The following is a 21,370-nucleotide window of genomic DNA, read 5'->3' as shown; positions in this document are numbered from 1 at the left end:
GGTATCGAAACCCGGTTTTTAGCGTTGTAAGTCCACAGACATACTGCTGAGCCACTGGGGACCCGAGAGTATATTAATGAAACGATTTTAAAAATACGAAGCAGTACTTCGAGTCACTTTGTTAAACAGTACAATTCTTAATTTTATCTTATTGTAATGCTAATTTGTTTGTTTTGAATTTGGCGCAAAGCTATTCCAGGGTTACCTGCGCTAGCCGTCCCTATTTTAGCAGTGTAAGACAAGGCAGCTAGTCATCACCACCCACCGCCAACTCTTGGTGTTACTATTTTAGCAACGAATAGTAGGATTGATCGTCACATTATAACGCCCCCATGGCTGAAAGAGCGAGCATGTTTGGTGCGACGGGGATTCAAATCTGTGACCCTCAGATTAAGAGTCGAGTGCCTTAACCAGCTGACGAAAAGCCCATGCCGGGCCTCTAATTTGTGTATGTCTGTGTGTGTGTATATATATATATATATACATATTAATATGACTTCCTTTTCACCGTAACTCATTCCTCAGTCACACAAAATCCATTGTTTGTATTCTTTATATTCAAATTAGTTCTATGCTCATGGTAAGATATGTCAGTACATGATTGGAATATGTAGTATAGTATATCACTGTTTAATTTAAATCAAACGAAGTTTTTATCATAACAATAAACACTTGAAAAATATATAAGAATTTCAGATCTACTTTCAGTTTCTTTTGTTATGTGATGATGATTAATAATACATGATAATATCTATTAATTATCGCAAAAGTCTCCATTCATTAGAACCAAACTCACTCAAGCACTGGTTTGGTAGCGCCATTTACTGTAGAAAAGTGTATCTTTTAATTTAGGGTAAGGTTAAGCAAAATATTGCAATGTTCATGTAATTATATTATTTAACTACTTTGAATACATATTTGCAAATTATTGCCAGAATAATTTACATTTTTCATGCAGTGAAGTCTGCCATCCTTCTTTACAAAAAAGTATTTAGTTCAAGGTGTTACTAAATGTGTTACAAGGTGTGTGAAATTTTGGTTTGTGACTCTTCAACATGAAATCCTTCTTTATCATCTGGCTAATGGTACCATAAGAAGCACAGCCAGATTCATCACAATATTTCTATTTGGTCATAGGAGAAAGATCAAAACGCAAGATTTGATTATGGACTATCATATTCAAGTTATTGCTCTCTCAAAATTTCTGTCATGTAAGGTTCCTGTTTCTGTGGAACCAGAGCCGGCTGTAAGGCAAACCTGAACATGAACCATTTACAAACTGGATCTGCGTAGATTTCATTTTTATGAATAATCTTTAAAGATTAAACTGCAAAAGATAAAAACAATATGGCCGACCTGTGAACGAACGTACCACATCGTTCTGTTGTACAGTTTCTTTCAGATGTTTTTGTTAATGATTAGTATAGGAATTGTCGCAATTTGAAACATGCTCTCATTGGCTAAGACCAAAGTTGTATAAAAAAGTTAAAAGCCGAAGTCTTCATTGGCTAAGGCTGGTATTATGTGTTAAAAGTTAAAAGCCATATCTTTGAAAGATGACTTTTAACTACACATAATTTCTTAACAACTGTGTTGTACGAACATACTTGTCTGACAAACAATGTGACTGGTACACTTGTTATAAGCTCAAAGATCGCATTGTCGAATAGTTGAAAATTTACTGAGAACAACTATATGAAAGTGGTAAATATGGTAAACACGATGTTTATGCCGCCACACTGTTGCTTCAGCATATGGAAATTGTTAAACTCTCCTAACTTTTTATATATGTTAAAACTTGATAATAAATTATCGGTAATTGTTTTTATAAACTTAAAATGACAGTTTTAAGCCTTATAGTAATAACTATGGATCCATTATATGTTCAGGTTATTTTCAACCAACTAAAATATAATAATATTCCACGTTAACTGAAAGTTCTCAAATCATATGTAACCTAATAATAGACACCCTAATTAATATCTGGAGTTCTGTAATAATTGTATCTCAAAAAATAGACACCCTAAATAATATCTGCAGTTCTATAATAATTGTATGTAAGATAAAAGACACCTTAAATAATATCTGAAGTTCTATAATAATTGTATCTTAGATAAAAGACACCCTAAATCATATCTGGAGTTCTGTAATAATTGTATCTTAGGTAATAGACACCCTAAATAATATCTGGAATTAAATAAAAATTGTATCTTAGATAATAGACACTCTAAACAATATTTGGAGTTCTGTAAAAATTGTATCTCAAATAATAGACACCCTAAATAATATCTGCAGTTCTATAATAATTATATGTTAGATAAAAGACACCCTAAATAATATCTGGAGTTCTCTAATAATTGTATCTTAGGTAATAGACACCCTGAATAATATCTGGAATTCTATAATAATTGTATCTTAGATAAAATAGATACCCTAAATAGTATCTGGATTTCTATAATAATTGTGTCTTAGATAAAATGGACAACCTAAATAATATCTGGAGTTCTATAATAATTGTATCTTAGATAACAGGAACCCTAAATAATATCTGGAGTTCTATAATAATTGTATCTTAGAAAACAGACACCTTAAATAATATCTGGAGTTCTGTAATAAATGTATCTTAGGTAATAGACACCCTAAATAATATCTCGATTTCTATAATAATTGTATATTAGATAATAGACACCCTAAATAATATCTGAAGTTCTGTAATAATTGTATCTTAGATAATAGACACCATAAAAATATCTGTAGTTCCGTATAGTTGTATCTTAGACAACCTAAATAATATCTGAATTAAATAAAAATTGTATCTTAGATAATAGACACTCTAAATAATATATGGAATTAAAGAAAAATTGTATATTAGATAATAGACACCCTAAAGAATATCTGAGTTCTGTAATAATTTTATCTTCATAAAATAGACAGCCTAAATAATATCTGGAATTAAATAAAAATTGTATCTTAGACAATAGGCACCCTAAATAATATCTGGAATTCTATAATAATTGTATCTCAGATAATAGACACTCTAAATAATATCTGCAGTTCTATAATAATTATATGTTAGATAAAAGACACCTTAAATAATATCTGAAATTCTATAATAATTGTATCTTAGAGAAAATGGACAAACTAAATAATATCTGGATTTAAATAAAAATTTTATCTTAGATAATAGACACTCTAAATAATATCTGGAATTCTATAATAATTGTACCTTAAGTAATGGACACCCTAAATAATATCTGGATTTCTATAATAATTGTGTGTTAGATAATACACACTCTAAATGATATGTGGAGTTCCGTAAAAATTTTATCTTAGTAAAAATGGACAACCTAAATAATATCTAGAATTAAATAAATATTGTATCTTAAACAAAGGCATCCTAAATAATACCTGGAATTCTAAAATAATTGTATCTTAGTTACACCCTATATAATATGTGGAGTTTTGTAATAATCGTATCTCAAATAATAGACACCCTAAATAATATCTGCAGTTCTATAATAATTATATGTTAGATAAAAGACACCTTAAATAAAATTTGAAGTTCTCTAATAATTGTATCTTAGGTAATAGACACCCTAAATAATATCTGGAGTTTTGTAATAATTGTATCTTAGATAACAGACACCTTAAATAATATCTGGAGCTCTGTAATTATTGTATCTTAGATAATAGACACCATAAAAAATATCTGGAGTTCCGTAATATATGTATCACAGAGAAAATGGACAACCTAATTAATATCTGGAATTAAATAAAAATTGTATCTTAGATAATAGATACCCTAAATAATATCAGGAATTAAATAAAAATTGTATCTTAGATAATAAATACCCTAAATAGTGTCTGGAATTCTTTAATAATTGTATCTTAGATAATAGACATCCTAAATAATATCTGGATTTTTATAATAATTGTATATTAGATAACAGACACTCTAAATAAAATGTGGAGTTCTGTAATAATTTTAATTTAGACAAAATGGACAACCTAAATAATATCAGTAATTAAATAAATATTGTATCTTAAATAATAGGCATCCTAAATAATAACTGGAATTCTAAAATAATTGTATCTTAGATAATTGACACCCTATATAATATTTGGATTTCTATAATAATTGTGTCTTAGATAATAGACACCCTAAGTAATATGTGGACTTCTGTAATAATTGTATTTCAAATAATAGACACCCTAAATAATATCTGCAGTTCTACAATAATTATATGTTAGATAAAAGACACTCTATATAATATCTGGATTTCTATAAAAATTGTATCTTAGATAAAAGACACCTTAACTAATATTTGGAGTTCTCCAATAATTGTATCTTAGATAACAGGAACCCTGAATAATATCTGGAGTTCTATAAAAATTGTATCTTAGATAACAGAGACCTTAAATAATATCTGAAGTTCTCTAATAATTGTATTTTAGGTAATAGACACCCTAAATAATATCTGGAGTTCTATAATAATTGTATCTTAGATAACAGACACGTTAAATAATATCTGGAGTTCTGTAATAATTGTATCTTAGATAATAGACACCATAAAAATATCTGTAGTTCCGTAATAATTGTATCTTAGAGAAAATGGACAACCTAAATAATATCTTGAATTAAATAAAAATTGTATCTTAGATAATAGACACTCTAAATAATATATGGAATTAAAGAAAAATTGTATATTAGATAATAGACACCCTAAAGAATATCTGGAGTTCTGTAATAATTTTATCTTGGATAAAATAGACAGCCTAAATAATATCTGGAATTAAATAAAAATTGTATCTTAGACAATAGGCACCCTAAATAATATCTGGAATTCTATAATAATTGTATCTCAGATAATAGACACTCTAAATAATATCTGCAGTTCTATAATAATTATATGTTAGATAAAAGACACCTTAAATAATATCTGAAATTCTATAATAATTGTATCTTAGAGAAAATGGACAAACTAAATAATATCTGGATTTAAATAAAAATTTTATCTTAGATAATAGACACTCTAAATAATATCTGGAATTCTATAATAATTGTACCTTAAGTAATGGACACCCTAAATAATATCTGGATTTCTATAATAATTGTGTGTTAGATAATACACACTCTAAATGATATGTGGAGTTCCGTAAAAATTTTATCTTAGTAAAAATGGACAACCTAAATAATATCTAGAATTAAATAAATATTGTATCTTAAATAAAGGCATCCTAAATAATACCTGGAATTCTAAAATAATTGTATCTTAGATAATTGACACCCTATATAATATGTGGAGTTTTGTAATAATCGTATCTCAAATAATAGACACCCTAAATAGTATCTGCAGTTCTATAATAATTATATGTTAGACAAAAGGCACCTTAAATAATATCTGAAATTGTATAATAATTGTATCTTAGGTAATAGACACCCTAAATAATATCTGTAGTTTGGTAATAATTGTATCTTAAATAATAGACACCTTAAATAATATCTGGAGTTCCATAATAATTGTATCTTAGAGAAAATGGACAACCTAAATAATATCTGGAATTAAATAAAAATTGTATCTTAGATAACAGACAACTTAAATAATATCTGGAGTTCTTTAAAAATTGTATCTTAGATAATAGTCACCCAAAATAATATTTGTATTCCATAATAATTGTATCTCAGATAAAATAGATACCCTAAATAACATCTGAAATTCTATAATAATTGTATTTTAGATAAAATACATAACATAAATAGTATCTGGAATTCTATAATAATTGTATTTTAGATAATAGACAACCTAAATGATGTCTAGAATTATATAATAATTGTATCTTATATAATAGACACCCTAAATGATATCTGGATTTCTATAATTATTGTATCTTAGACAATAGACTCCCTAAATAATATGTAGAGTTGTGTAATAATTGTATTTCAGATAATAGACACCCTAAATAATATATGAAATTCTCTCATAATTGTATCTTAGATAAAATGGACAACCTAAATAATATCTGGAATTTTATAATAAATGTATCTTAGATAATAGACACTCTAAATAATATTTAGAATTAAATAAAAATTGTATCTTAGATAATAGGCACCTTAAATAATATCTGGAATTCTATAATAATTGTATCTTAGATAATAGACACCCTAAATAATATCTCGATTTTTATAATAATTGTATCTTTGATAATAGACACCCTAAATAATATGTGGAGTTCTGTAATAATTGTATTTCAAATAATAGACACCCTAAATAATATCTGCAGTTCTATAATAATTATATGTTAGATAAAAAACACCTTAAATAATATCTGATGTTCTATAATAATTGTATCTTAAATAATAGACACCATAAATAATATCTGGAGTTCCGTAATAATTGTATCTTAGATAAAATGGACAACCTAAATAATATCTGGAATTAAATAAAAATTGTATCTTAGATAATAGGCACCCTAAATAATATCTGGTATTCGATAATAATTGTATTGTAGATAAAATAAATACCATAAATAGTATCTAGAATCCTATAATAATTGTATTTTAGATAATAGACACCCTAACTGATGTCTAGAATTCTATAATAATTGTATCTTAAATAATAGAAACCGTAAATGATATCTGGATATCTATAACAATTTTATCTCAGATAAAATAGATACCCTAAATAGTGTGTGGAATTCTATAATAATTTGATCTTTGATAATAGACACCCTAAGTAATATGTGGAGTTCGGTAATAATTGTATCTTAGAAAATTGACACCCCAAAGAATATCTGGAGTTCCATAATAATTTTATCTTAGATAAAATAGACGGCCTAATCAATATTTGGAATTAAATAAAAATTGTATCTTAGATAATAGGCACCCTTAATAATATCTAGAGTTCTATAATAATTGTATCTCTGATAAAAGACACCTTAAATAATATCTTGAGTTCTATGACATTTGTATCTTAGATAATAGACACCCTAAGTGATATCTGGAGTTCAGTAATAATTTTATCTCAGATAAAATGGAAAACCTAAATAATATCTGGAATTAAATAAAAATTGTATCTTAGATAAAATAGATACCACAAATAGTATCTGGAATTATATAATAATTGTATCTTAGATAATAGACACTCTAACTAATATGTGGAGTTCCGTAATAATTTTATCTTAGTTAAAATTGGCATCCTAAATAATATCTAGAATTAAAAAATATTGTATTTTAAATAATAGGCACCCTAAGTAATATCTGGAATTCTAAAATAATTGTATCTTAGATAATTGTCACCCTATATAATATTTGGAGTTCTCTAATAATTGTATCTCAAATAATACTCTCCCTAAATAATATCTGCAGTTCTATAATAATTATATGTTAGATAAAAGACACGTTAAATAATATCTGAAATTATATAATAATTGTATCTTAGGTAATAGACACCCTAAATAATATATGGAGTTTTGTAATAATTGTATCTTAAATAATAGACACCTTAAATAATGTCTGGAGTTCTGTAATAATTGTATCATAGAGAAAATGGACAACCTAAATAATATCTTGAATTATATAATAATTGTATCTTAGATAATAGACACCCTAAATAATATCTGGAATTAAATAAAAATTGTATCCTAGATAATTGACACCCTGAATAATATCTGGAGTTCTCCAATAATTGTATCTTAGATAACAGATACCTTAACCAATATTTGGAGTTCTGTAATAATTTTATCTTAGGTAATAGACACCCTAAATAATATCTGGAATTCTATAATAATTGTATCTTAAATAAAATAGATAACCTAAATAATATCTGGAATTCCATAATAATTGTATAATTAGATAATAGAGACCCTGAAAGTTTGTTTGTTTGTTTTTTGAATTTCGCACAAAGCTACTCGAGGGCTATCTGTGCTAGCAGTCCCTAATTTAGCAGTGTAAGACTAGAAGGTAGGCAGCTAGTCATCACCACCCACCGCCAATTCTTGGGCTACTCTTTTACCAACGAATAGTGGGATTGACCGTAACATTATAACGCACTCATGGCTGAAAGGGCGAGTATGTTTGGCGCGACGGGGATGCGAATTCGCGACCCTCAGATTACGAGTCACACGCCTTCACACGCTTGTACATGCCGGTCCGACTCCCAAAATAATATCTGGAATTCTGTATTCATTGTATCTTAGATAATCCTGGAAGTCATTTATATGTTTGGCCTCATATGCATCAGGAACCCGTACTTAAACTATCTTTATATACCACCATGAATAGTCCATTTACAACACAAACTGTTCCAAGTGTTTCCATCTCTCTCATTCTATTGCGTTTTGTGTTTTTTCGATTTCATCTCCAAACTTAGATCCCTGGAACACAAATTTATAGAACATCCAACTTGTGTTTATTTGTTTGTTTGAAGTTAAGGCTATCTGTGTTTTGCCCACCACGGGTTTTGAAATCGGGTTTGTAGAGTTGTTAGACCGTAAACATTCCACTGTGCCATTGGGGAGGGTGACAATTGTATATCCTCTGTTTGCAATTAAGCACAAAGCGACATTTCGAAATCCGCTTTATAGCGTTGTAAGTCCGTAGACGTTCCACTGTGCCACTGAAGGGGTGAACTTGTGAAATTAACGTAAGAGTCTTCAAACTGATCTTGACACCGTTACGTAATATGGAAGGTTCCAGATCACTTTAGGATAAAAATATTAACACGTATTGTTTATTTTATTAATACGTAATACACTGAATACATATGTATGAAGAGACGGAATCACTGACACATTATTAATTAGTCAAAGACATCTTACGGCTATGTTGATTACGTTTGAGGTCTTTTCTTCTGGTGACTGAAACTACACTTAGGTTCAATTTATATATAATATGGGGAGCACCTCCTCATCATTTGAATTAACGAGAGGATGTCACCCCTACATAGTTTTCACTAACGATCACGCCAAGTTATAGGATATATTTCTAATAGATCATAAATCACCCTACCTAGAATTATGAAAACAAAGATACATCCAGTTATCATGAACTGTTCCAGTTAATTTTTTTCTGATGCTACATTTTTATTTGGGGTTCATCTTTTTTTTCTTTTTTTTCAAACGATATCCGGTGTATAATACTTTCCAGACACAATAGTCCTGTGAAAGGTGCGCTTGAATAGGTGTCAATATCAAAACAAAACTAAAACTATGTTTCCCGGCCCAGTCTAAAAGCTAAGTGCTCGCGTTCTCTTGTTTCTTGTGACGTTACCAAAACGAGTTGTCGACTAGATTTAACGGGTAATTCCCAGGCTGTCTGAAAAGAAGTGTATAGTCGAGACGCTGGTTTAGTGCGCTGATACATACATACCTGTACATTGGTGTATGAACGTGGACAACAATGTTCAAAATTGTCTAGGGGTGTGGCGTGGAGGTCTTGAAATGGTGCCAACAGCGAGCACGTGTTGCTCTATATAACAAAGGCCTACGGGTTCTTAATTTGAAACTGAAAGGATTCATGACAAAACTGAAGTCATGGAAACTCCGTTCAACTGACTACCTGTGGAATCCCCTTCGACAAGGACACCGTTCAGCGCATAAAGAATTTGAAAGCTGCACCTGATCACGTGAACAATCTCGTACGAGGCAGAGCTCAGTTTATGGGATCTAATAGCTCCGGCCATGGAACTATTAGATCCCATGACGTAAGGGAATATAATAAACAAAACACTTTTTTTTTTTTTTAATTAAGGCGTTACAATTTAAATAGAGAAGGAAATCCCCCTGGCACTGTATTATTTTCGGTTGTAAATTACATGACGTCACAGCATATTTCATAGAAAGAAAATCAAAGAAATAAGGGCTTTTCCACAAGGAAACAAACAAACGAGAAGGAAATAATTTTTGTATTGCTTAGAATACGAGTGTTGGTATTTATAAACGAAACTGATAGTGACGTATGAAGTGTATATCAAAATCTATAACAGCATATATATTCATGATGAACTGCAAGCTATTATGGTAACGTATAGTTCTAGGTTAGCAGAAGGCTCTCATGGGAAGGTAGATTGAAGCTTTGTTTTCTTGCTGTTATGCTCTAGTTATAGAGTCCAGGAAACTGTCGTATTTAGAAATTCGTTTTCCACGTTAGGCTGTTACATATATCACAAGCTGAAACAGGTGAGGCTCGTTGTGGATTACTTCCGACATTTTTTTTTATCGTGCCAGATTCGTACTTCCCTTTCCTTGCAACTTTATTGAGGAATATAAGATACATAACCAATTGCTGTTTAATACAATAATCAACAGCACACAGGATTTGTTCCTTACCTCCAGCATAGTACTTCTTCCTTCGCCTCTCGCTCAGTTTATTCGTCGCTCTCATATCTCCCGGCCCCTTTTTTTTTCTTCTACTAAAAGCCTGTTTTTATACCCCCCCCCTTTTAGAATATTACTCCAAAAGCATCTGTTATCCATTTATCATGTTACACCGTCTTATAATCATAGGGAGTATCTTATTCTTCTCAGCAACTAAACAAGAAAGGCAGCAACTCACTCCAATAAGTTTTAATGACTTAGCACTTTAATCCGTAAATCTCAGGGACTGGCCAAAGATCAGCCGCTTTCTCAACTCCAACAAGCGTTCTTCACGCCGAACTTGATAACAAGGTTCAAAACTAATAGGTGGCGTCTTGAGGGTGAGGAATCTAAAACACCAATTGTTAAATAATATCTACTACATACCTATCGTAACGGAAAATCTCCCACTGATGATAAAAGACATCATGAATCTCCTTGTTGGAGAATGGTGTGTTATAAGCTGAATAGAAATTACCTTTATCTCCGTAGCTAAAGCTCTGTACTAACTGAAAATGGAGTCGTTAAAAAAAGACAGAAACCTCACACATATAAGAAATAAATATTTAAGATATGATATTTCAGTGGTTTAGCATTTGCACGATTATCTTGAATTACGCTTATTTTTAAACACAAATCACAAGTTTTTGTTATCATCGAATTTTTCAATAATTCCCGGCATGACCAGGTGATTAAGGCACTCGACTCGTAATCCGAGGTTTGCGGGTTCGAATCCTCCTCACACCAAACATGCTCGCCCTTTCAGTCGTGGGGGCGTTATAAAGTGACGGTCAATCCCACTATTCGTTAGTAAAAGAGTAACCCAAGAGTTGGCGGTGGGTGGTGATGACTAACTGCCTTCCCTCTAGTCTTACATTGTTAAATAGGAACGGCTAGCGCAGATAGCCCTCGTGTAGCTTTACGCGAAATTCAAAACAAACCAATTCTCCAATAAAGATTCAAACGACAAAATATATATAAAATATTATCTTTTATAACTTTGAATCATTTTACTTTAAACTTGTATAAGTTACCTCCCCAGTAATACAAAATATTATCATATATACGAATATTACTATATCTGATTACTGAGCATTTCAGTTTTATCGTGTGTCATAATAATTGTAAGTAAAAAAAAAAAAAAAAGTGGCTTTTCATTTCACACAGAGAGAAGAAGAGAATAATGAATTTGGAGGTAAATTAGAAACAGGTTACACACTCACATCTTATTTGTGGTGCAACTTGAAGAATTAAAGTAAATTTATACAATTATATTACAATTTTAGTTGCTACGTGACTCGTGAAGTTTGCTTGTTTGTTTTGAATTTCGCGCAAAGCTACTCGAGGGCTATCTGTGCTAGCCGTCCCTAATTTAGTAGTGTAAGACTAGAGGGAAGGCAGCTAGTCATCACCACCCTCCGCCAACTCTTGGGCTACTCTTTTACCAACGAATAGTGGGATTGAACGTGACATTATAACGCCCCCACGGCTGAAAGGGCGAGCATGTTTAGCGCGATGGGCGATGCGAACCCGTGACCCTCAGATTACGTGTCGCACTCCTTAACACGCTTGGCCATGCCAGGCCGACTCGTGAAGTGGCAGAACATTTACCGCCTTGTGACACAGTTTTAGTTATGTTACTAGATATGTGACAGCACATTTACCGGCTTATAATACAGTTTTAGTTGTTATGCGAGTAAAAGTGAATTTAAGTTAAGTACGTTAAGAACAATCACTTTCTTTTCAAGCTGTTGACGTGATTGGACGGATAATAGCGAATAGCGTCCGTTTATCAGCCACTCTCTTCGAACATGTCAAAAAAATCTGCCAAGACAAATCAGGGTGAGCCTAGTTACCTAGTGTCAATAAACACGTGTCAAGTCACTTTTATCTGAGTTTTATTTTTGTTTTGTTTTTTTCGTGTTACGTTATTCATGTGTTCAAATAGTTAAACATATTTGCTGTCAGTTGTCTACAAGGAAAGGTGTAACGTGATCAGAGCAATAAACCTTCACGTTGTAGTAGCAGTTTAAGCACTCCTTTAAATATCAGATACCACATCGCGTGATTTATTTATCTATTTTTGGTCTAGGTGTGACAGTCTAAAGATTCCCATGCTTCCTACTTAATGAACACAGCAGCATGTCTGTGGACTTACAACACTATAAAGAAAGTTTCGATTCACGTGGTGAGCAAAGCACTGATAGTTCATTGAGTAGTTTTGTGATTACAAACAAACGAAGATTCCCATTATTTAAATACGACAAGGAAAGGAACGCATGCGTATTTTTGTTACTTCCTCGCTGAATATTTGCACTCATTCATTGCTGTAGACTGCGCATGTGCCATGAAGAGTTACACTGTTACAGATAAGCTGTATTGCAACGACTTAAAAACTCTTTCCACGGTTTTAATGAGTTGTTACACATAATTGCTGTCCACCAGTTCAGAAACAAGTTCTATGGCAGGGGGTGTTACGTTCGGATTGTTTAGATTATAATCTAGATGCTACGAAACTAATGGTAACGTAGATTTGACGAAGAGAGATCCCCCTGTCAAAATTTCCTATATAGTTGATCAATGATTACCACATTCTTTATAAAGTTGACCAATGATTAACTACATTTTCTATATAGCTGACCGCATTATTTATATAGCCGAACAGTGATTAATGGCATTGTTTTATACACCTAACAAATGATTAACTACATTTCCTATATAGTTGATCAATGATTAACCACATTCTTTATAAAGTTGTCCAATGATTAAATACATTTTCAATACAGTTGACCAATGATAAATACATTCTTTGTGAGAATGTTCTTAAGTTAGTTATTAAGAAAAGTGGTTACTGAATGGATAGAACACGAAACAACTGCTAACTTGTGGACAGACACACACTATCAATATCATCGCTTTGAACTACAGTAACAGTTAACTGAGACGTAGAACCCGAAAAGAAAGTTAAGCTGTTTTTGTCGGCCCAGCATGACCAGGTGGTTAAGGCACTCGGCTCGTAATCTGAAGGTTGCCGCTTTGAATCGACGTTGCACCAAACATGTTCGCTCTTTCAGCTGTAGGGGCGTTATAGTGTAACGGTCAATCCCACTATTCGTTGGTAAAAAGAGTAGCTCACGAGCTAATGTTGGGTTTTGATGACTAGCTGCATTCTCTCTTGTCTTACACTGCTACATTAGGGACGCCTAGCGTTTCAACGTACTTTCCTCTCAACATTCTTATCTCACTTATTTCACTCACAAAGAAGACACACCCAAAATAACAACAAAACTTTAACAGCTTCTACATGTTCATACTACATTGATCCTTATCGCTTAACAACTGGGTTAAATCGAAAGATGGTTGTTTGTTTGTCTTTCCAACAGGGACAAACATTAATATGCAGCTGGAACGATTCACGTTGTGTTTATCCGGCTGTTTCTTCACGATTACACACCAGAAATTTGTTTCACTTAATTCGTGGATATCAATACCCGCCCTCTGGTGAACATTTCCTCTTGTCAATCTCACAACTGGCTTAATGTTTTACTTGGCTTTTATCCACTGTTTTTACACAATTAAACAAAACATGCAAATGTGATAAGAATTTAGCTTATTTTTTTAGCCGGTCTTTTAACAATATATTTTAGTCGTTACGACATGTCTTTTTGTATTATGCTTCTATGCATATAAAACAAAAGACCAAGTTTTATAGAGTTATTTGAAGATAAATCAATGGAGATTAGATTTTGAGATTATGACATTCTTACTAATGGTCAATAACATCAGTTATAGTTTCGTGAAACCTAAATATATTTCGGATAACTGGCAAACTACAGTTTAATAATAATTTGATGTAACTGTTGATGGTAAAATAATTATTATAAAAGCATCACAAGTTTCAACCACCAGAAGTAGACATTATATAACTTTGTGTCTGAGTGAACATTTCGAATTTTGTCCTCTGTTTTTCCTTGTTGTTGTCCAGCGAAACATTTAGTTCCATAAAATGTTCATTTGATTGTAACAATGTACGTATCATTGGAGTCATTTTATTTGGTATTTTGTAGTTTGAAATATTGTTATATAACATTGAAATCGATAAAACATTTGTATCGATGTAGAACAAATTATTTAAAAATAAGTATCATCAGTTGAGAAAACTAAGTGAAACATGAATGGACTTATCATGTTGTGGGGACTAGAATCAAGAGAAACAAGTAAAGGAAATTCGTGGTTGTTCAGCGATAACAAAATAAGTGACAAAATTGTGATGCAGCTGTGAACGAAGAACTCCACAGTGGGCTATTTGTTCAGTGCCCACTATAGGGATTAAACCTTGAACTTTTGTACTATAAACAATAAAGTTTTCGTGTGAGTTACAGGAGGAAGGGGTAAGGTGGAAGGAGGGTGCATTTCCACACTTTCAGGGGTTCAAACAGTCAATACAACCCAAGTATTTGGAACAAATTAGCTAAAGTATTACATCTGTAAATAAAGCAATGTGTAATATCCAGAGAGAATTGTCTCCAGAGCTGATTTGTAAAATACGTTTATTAAACTAACTTGTTGCAATAAATGAAAGGATTTTAGGATTCAAATGCTAAACGAACGAGGAACGATTTACGATCAGTTCACAGTTTTAGACTGGTTTACCTCTTCTTGTCATTTGATTAAACTTCTGGGGTTAAATACTCTTAAAATATTGTAGAGGTACCCAAATTAGGGGATCTTTAAAATAGCGAAGGACGAATAGAGTCAAATACCCTTAAAAGATTGTGGAGGTAACCAAATCAGGGGTTCTTTAAAATAGTGAAGGATGTATATGGTCAAATACCCTTAAAATATTGTAGAGGTACTTAAATTAGGGGTTCTTTAAAATAGCGAAGGACGAATATAGTCAAATACCCTTAAAATATTGAAGAGGTACCTAAATCAGGGGCTCTTTAAAATAGTGATGTACGAATACAGCAGAAACCATACTAGTCATTTTCTTTTATTTTTTTTATCATTTCCCGTTAGTATTGATGGCTAAATGTATTATTTACTTTAATTTTGAGTGGAAATTTCGTATAATTTCTCTTATAATATTTTGATAAAAAATACTGATTTTATTATACGCGTCTATCGGTAGATAAAAATCAGTTGTTGGAATGTTTCCTACGACGCAGGAAATTATTTTGAAAACTGTTAACAAAACATTTCGACTATGTGAGAAAAACGAAACGCTAACGTTTACTTGCGTGTTTACCTTGATATCATCATAAGTCGGCATAACTCTGTAATAGCAATTTATGCTTCATAAATGATTCATCGTTTCACAGTATTCTTTGTTTTTTAATTTCGCGCAAAGCTACAAGAGGGTTACCTGTGTTAGTCGTCCCTAATTTAGCAGTATAAGACTGGGGTGAAGGCAATTAGTCATCACCACCCACTGCCAAGTCTTGAGCTACTCTTTTACCAACGAATAGTGGGATTGGCCGAAATATTATAACGCCCCCACGGCTGAAAGGGCGAGCATGTTTGGTGTGACCGTATTCCAACCCGCGGATTACAAGTCGAGTAGCCTAACCACCTGTCCATGCCAGGCCGCTCGGTGTTGTACTATCGCTATTACAATTTATGTAGAGCAGGATGTTTTATATTTTTGCATTTTTTAAGGAAAGTTGATTGACATTTAAGTGTTATGTGTAAAAAATACTCTTATATTGTACGGGAATTCCAGAATAATCCTTCTCACTTGTTAAAGATCGCTTTCTCTTGGCTTTCGTTTTGGAGCTATGACCATGATGGCCAACCCTGAAATACCAGCTGCTGTCGCCACGCCCCCAGCATGTTATTTTAATCTAGTTTGTAAAAACCCGCTGCAGGTAATGGCACGTGCTTTGTTTGCACGACGTCAAACGCTCGCGCCGTTTCCATTTCGCTGTTCCTTTGTACTTTTGCCACGTCACAGATCTTCGTTACTAACCTACGAACTTTTATTTTTCCGATTCATTACTGTTCGTTCTTTTAAATCACTTCAGTTCTGTTAAACCTGCGTGGGTGAACTTACTCGTCACGTCGTTATACGGAGGGAACTAAAGCTCTTAACTGCCTCGAGCTAACCGTTCCACTCCTATTTACTGTTATACACGGGCTTACGACGATTGGTTGACGCACCAGGTACGCGCTCTCTGTTTGACGTCAGAGATAGCACTGACGTCATGGGCCATCTACTGCTCCCCGGAATTGGCTGCTAGAATATATTCTCATGGTAGAAAGGATTTTCCGTAATAGGGCCAGAGACGAGAGACACAACGTACAACCAGATGAGCATACAGATTCCAGATGCATTTCCCGTGGACCACGTACCCGCTTAATCTAACTGATCAGCACCTACCGTCCACACCTTTCTCCAGAGATACAAGATTGCCTGACTTTGACCAAGATCCCTTCTTTGACACTTGCTTCTCAACTGTCCCTACCACAGGTTAGTCACTTATTAAGAAACAGGACTAGTGAAATAGCAGACGTGTAGAGGTATTGAATAACATATTTCGTGTGTTATTATATATATATATATATGTAAAAATACTGGACTGATCCGATTGTAAAACATAGTCACACTAATGTTATTCATTCAGTTAGCAAGGTCTGCTTTTGTCTCCTGCTTAATAATAAAATCAGAGAGAAGTATGTTTTTTTGTTTTTTTTGCTTTAAACAATTTTCTAAGTTGACTTCAACAAATATTTGATATGATTTTACACAGTGGTTCTGTTAGGCTTCCCAGAGGCAATGAATAATTCGACACTGTATGCATGCTAATTACGATCAGGGTTAATTAAAGTAACTGACAGACTAAATTGTTAAAGTTCGGTGACGTGGTTACACTATCGTTACGTGTGATATGGCTGGTCGTTTGTATAATTAATTACACAATATAACTTATTTTTTTACTTATTTAGAAATTTAGTTGTTTAGAATTAAGTTTTCTTTTATTAAGCTAAAATTAATTTCTTTTACATAAATTATAGTTTTCTCTATCTGTGCTCTGCCCACCACGGTGGAGTCCGCAGACATTCCGCTGTGCCACTGGAGGTGTAGGGGCACTAAAACAGAAATAAGTTCTATTTATAATTTAGAAAAATATTATTAAATCTTGAAGTAAATTTAACTGTTTTCTTAACACTATACTAGATTAACTTAAAGTTATCCACCGGAAACTGTTTCCCTGAAATTATACTAGAAGAACTCACTCTTAATTCATTAAAGACAGACGATTTATTTTCTACCTTGTTCAAATAGTGTTTAATGGAAAAATATGAGAAATAGTTCACTTTTTTGATTGATATGATTAAAAGAACTTTATTAATAGCCCAAGAGATGTCTGTAGTCTATTGAATATAGACTGTACAGGAAGTATTGAACATAAAATGTATAAGAAGTATTGAATACGGACTGTATAGGAAGTATTTTCTTCTGTGATTAATGATTGACTGTTTTTGAGTAAAGCTACACTGTGTCCACCGCATGAATCAAACCCTGGAAGTTAACGTTCTAAGTTATTAATCCTACGTTTGACCTTTGTCTCATCAGGAGACATTTTGTAAAGATGTAAACTTTTATATAGTGAAAGTTATTGGCACTTTAAAAAATGGTTTACACGTTTATTCAACCATGTTGGCTACTTACACGTTTACCAATACTGTCGATACTACTTCGAAGTGAATGGAAAGATTAAATTCTACTAAAACAAATAAGCGGAAAAACAAACAGTGTCAGAAATCACGTTCTCTGTTTCCCTGGAGTAATTCATTTTAGTGACGTACGTAACGTGTTGTTAGAAGGAAACAAAAGTGAAACTAAGTCGTCACTAACGTATTTTGTAAATTCCCATAGCAACAAGAAAGTTTAGTTTTCAGTTTCGATTTTTCAAGATGTGCTACGTCAGTCCCAAGGTTACCATTTATTGGCACGTCGGTCTTTATTTGACGTCAACCAAGTACTGTACAGGTGGTTCACAAGGGAACGGGGTTTACACACAAGTGCAACGTCAGTGGTTTAGAAAAGAATAACAGCTAACGGCGTAATGATACTACGTCCCTATTCGTGTTAGTTAGAGGTGAAACAGACGTAAGTCACTCTTCTTATCATATATGTTGATTCATGAAACAGTGAGTGCTATGAACGAATGAATCATTCAAGAGCTATTACTGAAGGTGAGAAATGGTTTATATGAAGTTATATATACATACACACAAGTATCGAAAAGAAGTTGTTTGAAAACAAACAAGCAGTTTTTTATTTCTATGTGCGGTAAAAATACCAAACCAATCACAGGCACATTTTATAAATTCTTACATATATATTATGCCCCTGTAAACCTTTCTTTTTTTATGTCACGAGTGCCTTACGTAATAGCCACAAAAAGTATATTTCAATATTTAACATAGATAGTTAATGGTAAAAATTACTGTTAGAGGGATGAACTGTAGAGTATAATTGAGATTTAAAGATATTAAAAATGACAGTGATTTTTTCTTATTTAGAACATATACCACTGCCTTTCCCCATGTTTTCGGAGCTAGGATATAATATCATTAAGCCATATAACTTTCCACCAGAGCACAAACGTATCCGAATGACTCTTAGCAGTGTTATGGTTGTCGCCAATTTTCTATCACATTTTAACACTGGTAATTGCATTTACTGACTCGGGACATTAATCAAATTTTATCTTGGACATTTGTTAACTGGGTTATTAAACTCGTAATTAGTAGGAAAGAACATAAACTCTTCAAGGGGAAAAAAGTTATTGCTTGTGATTGCATCGCTGAAATTTCTGTGTCAGTTCCATGCTTAACAAACTAATGTGTCATGAGTTTTAAAGCGTATCTCATGTCTACAGGTTTTTTTTGGTGGCATCGATTATTTCGGTTTCTTGGAAAATTTGGGTAGAATAAAAACTTTAGTGGCGGATAACACACAATATCACTTCAAATGTCAATAGCACGTTATAAAAGTCACAGTTATTTCCGTTTTGTTTCGTCAAATCGTGTTTTAGCTACAATTCGTGTCAATCTCCAACATAACCAAACTATTTATTAAATGCTTGTGTGTATGTAAATATACAACACTGAAAATAACTGTTTTGTGCAGAGCTACTCGAGGGCCATCTGCGCTGGATGTTCTTAATTTTAGGAGTGATACACCAGAGAAAAGGTTGCTAGTCAACACTACCCACAGCCAACTTTCGAGTTACTTTTTAACTAAAGAACAGTGGAACTGATTAATGTCACATCTGAAAGCCACTAAGTCTGAAGCGGCAAGTATGTTCGGGGAAGAGGATTCGAATCTCTAACCTGAAGACTGTGAGCCGAGCTCTCTAACCACCAGCTCATACCAAAAAAATACGTATTAGGTTTTAGTTTTGTTTTTTAAGATACACATCTATAACAGTCATTATTTATTTTCAGAGCTTTTAATAAACGTGGCACCTAAAACACAGGATAATTTCTGCTTTATATACAGTTGATAATAATTTGAAGAGGAAAGAACTCGAGTTTGATATTCAAGAATTGCCGGAGTCCGTCAACATTGAGGGAATTGTTTCAGGAACAAGTGCTGATTCTAACACAACCAGTGTCGAGACTACAGCTAGTCAAGTATCTAAGTCGTTGTCAGATTCTACAATGTTGCTTCTTCACCAGTCCCAGGTAGGTTCATGACCATCCAAATTACACCCACAAATATTTTTTGTAACTAAAGGAGTGTGAATATATATACTTCTTTTTCACACTTAGAATATTCACACTAAACGTAACATATGGATGTCAGGAAACTGAATCCTTCGTGGATGAGACTGTGGAAAACACTAAATTATTCCACTTTATGTGAGATGTAATTTTGTTCTCACTGATGAAAATGTTGAAATACACTACTATTCCAAAGGGGTTTTACTCGTTAGTGTTAGAGTATTATGTTTAATTGACATATTGCGTAAGTTTGTTTGTTTTTTGGAATTTCGCACAAAGCTACTCGAGGGCTATCTGTGCTAGCCGTCCCTAATTTAGCAGTGTAAGACTAGAGGGAAGGCAGCTAGTCATCACCACCCACCGCCAACTCTTGGGCTACTCTTTTACCAACGAATAGTGGGATTGACCGTCACATTATAACGCCCCCACGACTGGGAGGGCGAGCATGTTTGGCGCGACTCGGGCGCGAACCCGCGACCCTCAGATTACGAAGCGCACGCCTTAACGCGCTAGGCCATGCCAGGCCCATATTGCGTAAGAAAAGCGTGCTAATAGGACAAGACTTAACCTGCCGTTCATATGACATGTGGAATATTCGATCTTATAATTCTTAGTTTTATTGACCTATGATCTTTTTGCTATATAAGAAAGGGCATAATTACAGGTGGAGTGCATTCTCCTTAATTTTTATGTTGACTAAATATTGTCTTCCTTACACAAGACGGTTGACCAAAACCTATAAAACAGGGCATAATTATAGATGGGATATGTACCCTTAATTTTTGTATTAAGTTAAAACTCTCTCCGTTACACAAGAGGGTTGACCAAAACCTTTAAAAGAAAGCGTATAATTACAGATGAAGTACGTCCCCTTAAGTATTGCATTAACTAAAAGCTGTCTCCCTTACGCGTCAATTACAATAATTTAGAATAATAAGAGTTTGTTTTTGTGGGGGATAAAGCTGCTATTTTCGGTCCCCCTCCTCTTTAAGAATCAAAATTATAATTTCATATAAAGAACGGGTTTGTAAGAATCAAACTTGGATTGAATTCAACCATAAAGGAATTAAAAACTGCCTTTCTTTTCACACAGTCCCGAATAAAATGAGTTTTATTTTGTAAACTAAGCAAGATTGTTGTTTTACATTTTTTAAATTTATTAATTTACACACGTTTTCAAGAATAATTTCGTTAACCCTGGGAGACAATGTTTCTACTTTATTTAGCGCAAATTGTATGGCAGTTCGTACACACATTATGAAACAGACTTGTGGTGCTATTT

General features: G+C 32.9%; 1 protein-coding gene across 2 annotated transcripts in view; it reads left to right on the top strand.

Moving 5' to 3' along the window:
• The window catches only part of LOC143247394 (putative nuclear hormone receptor HR38), a 46,008-nt gene that overhangs the window by 13,551 nt on the left and 11,087 nt on the right, over positions 1–21,370 (top strand). Inside the window, exons 2-3 of one of the 2 annotated variants that reach the window (XM_076495393.1) lie at positions 16,630–16,822; positions 19,865–20,049. In XM_076495393.1, the coding sequence (XP_076351508.1) occupies positions 16,681–16,822; positions 19,865–20,049 (327 nt within the window). In that variant the 5' untranslated portion in view covers positions 16,630–16,680. The remainder of the gene's footprint in view (positions 1–16,629; positions 16,823–19,864; positions 20,050–21,370) is intronic. The other variant, XM_076495394.1, reaches the window with a different exon arrangement.

Source organism: Tachypleus tridentatus, chromosome 3 (genome assembly GCF_004210375.1).
Source record: "Tachypleus tridentatus isolate NWPU-2018 chromosome 3, ASM421037v1, whole genome shotgun sequence".
Taxonomy (NCBI): Eukaryota; Metazoa; Arthropoda; class Merostomata; order Xiphosura; family Limulidae; genus Tachypleus; species Tachypleus tridentatus.
The sequence above is the reverse complement of the archived record's forward strand: the minus strand, read 5'-3'. Positions and strand labels throughout refer to the sequence as shown.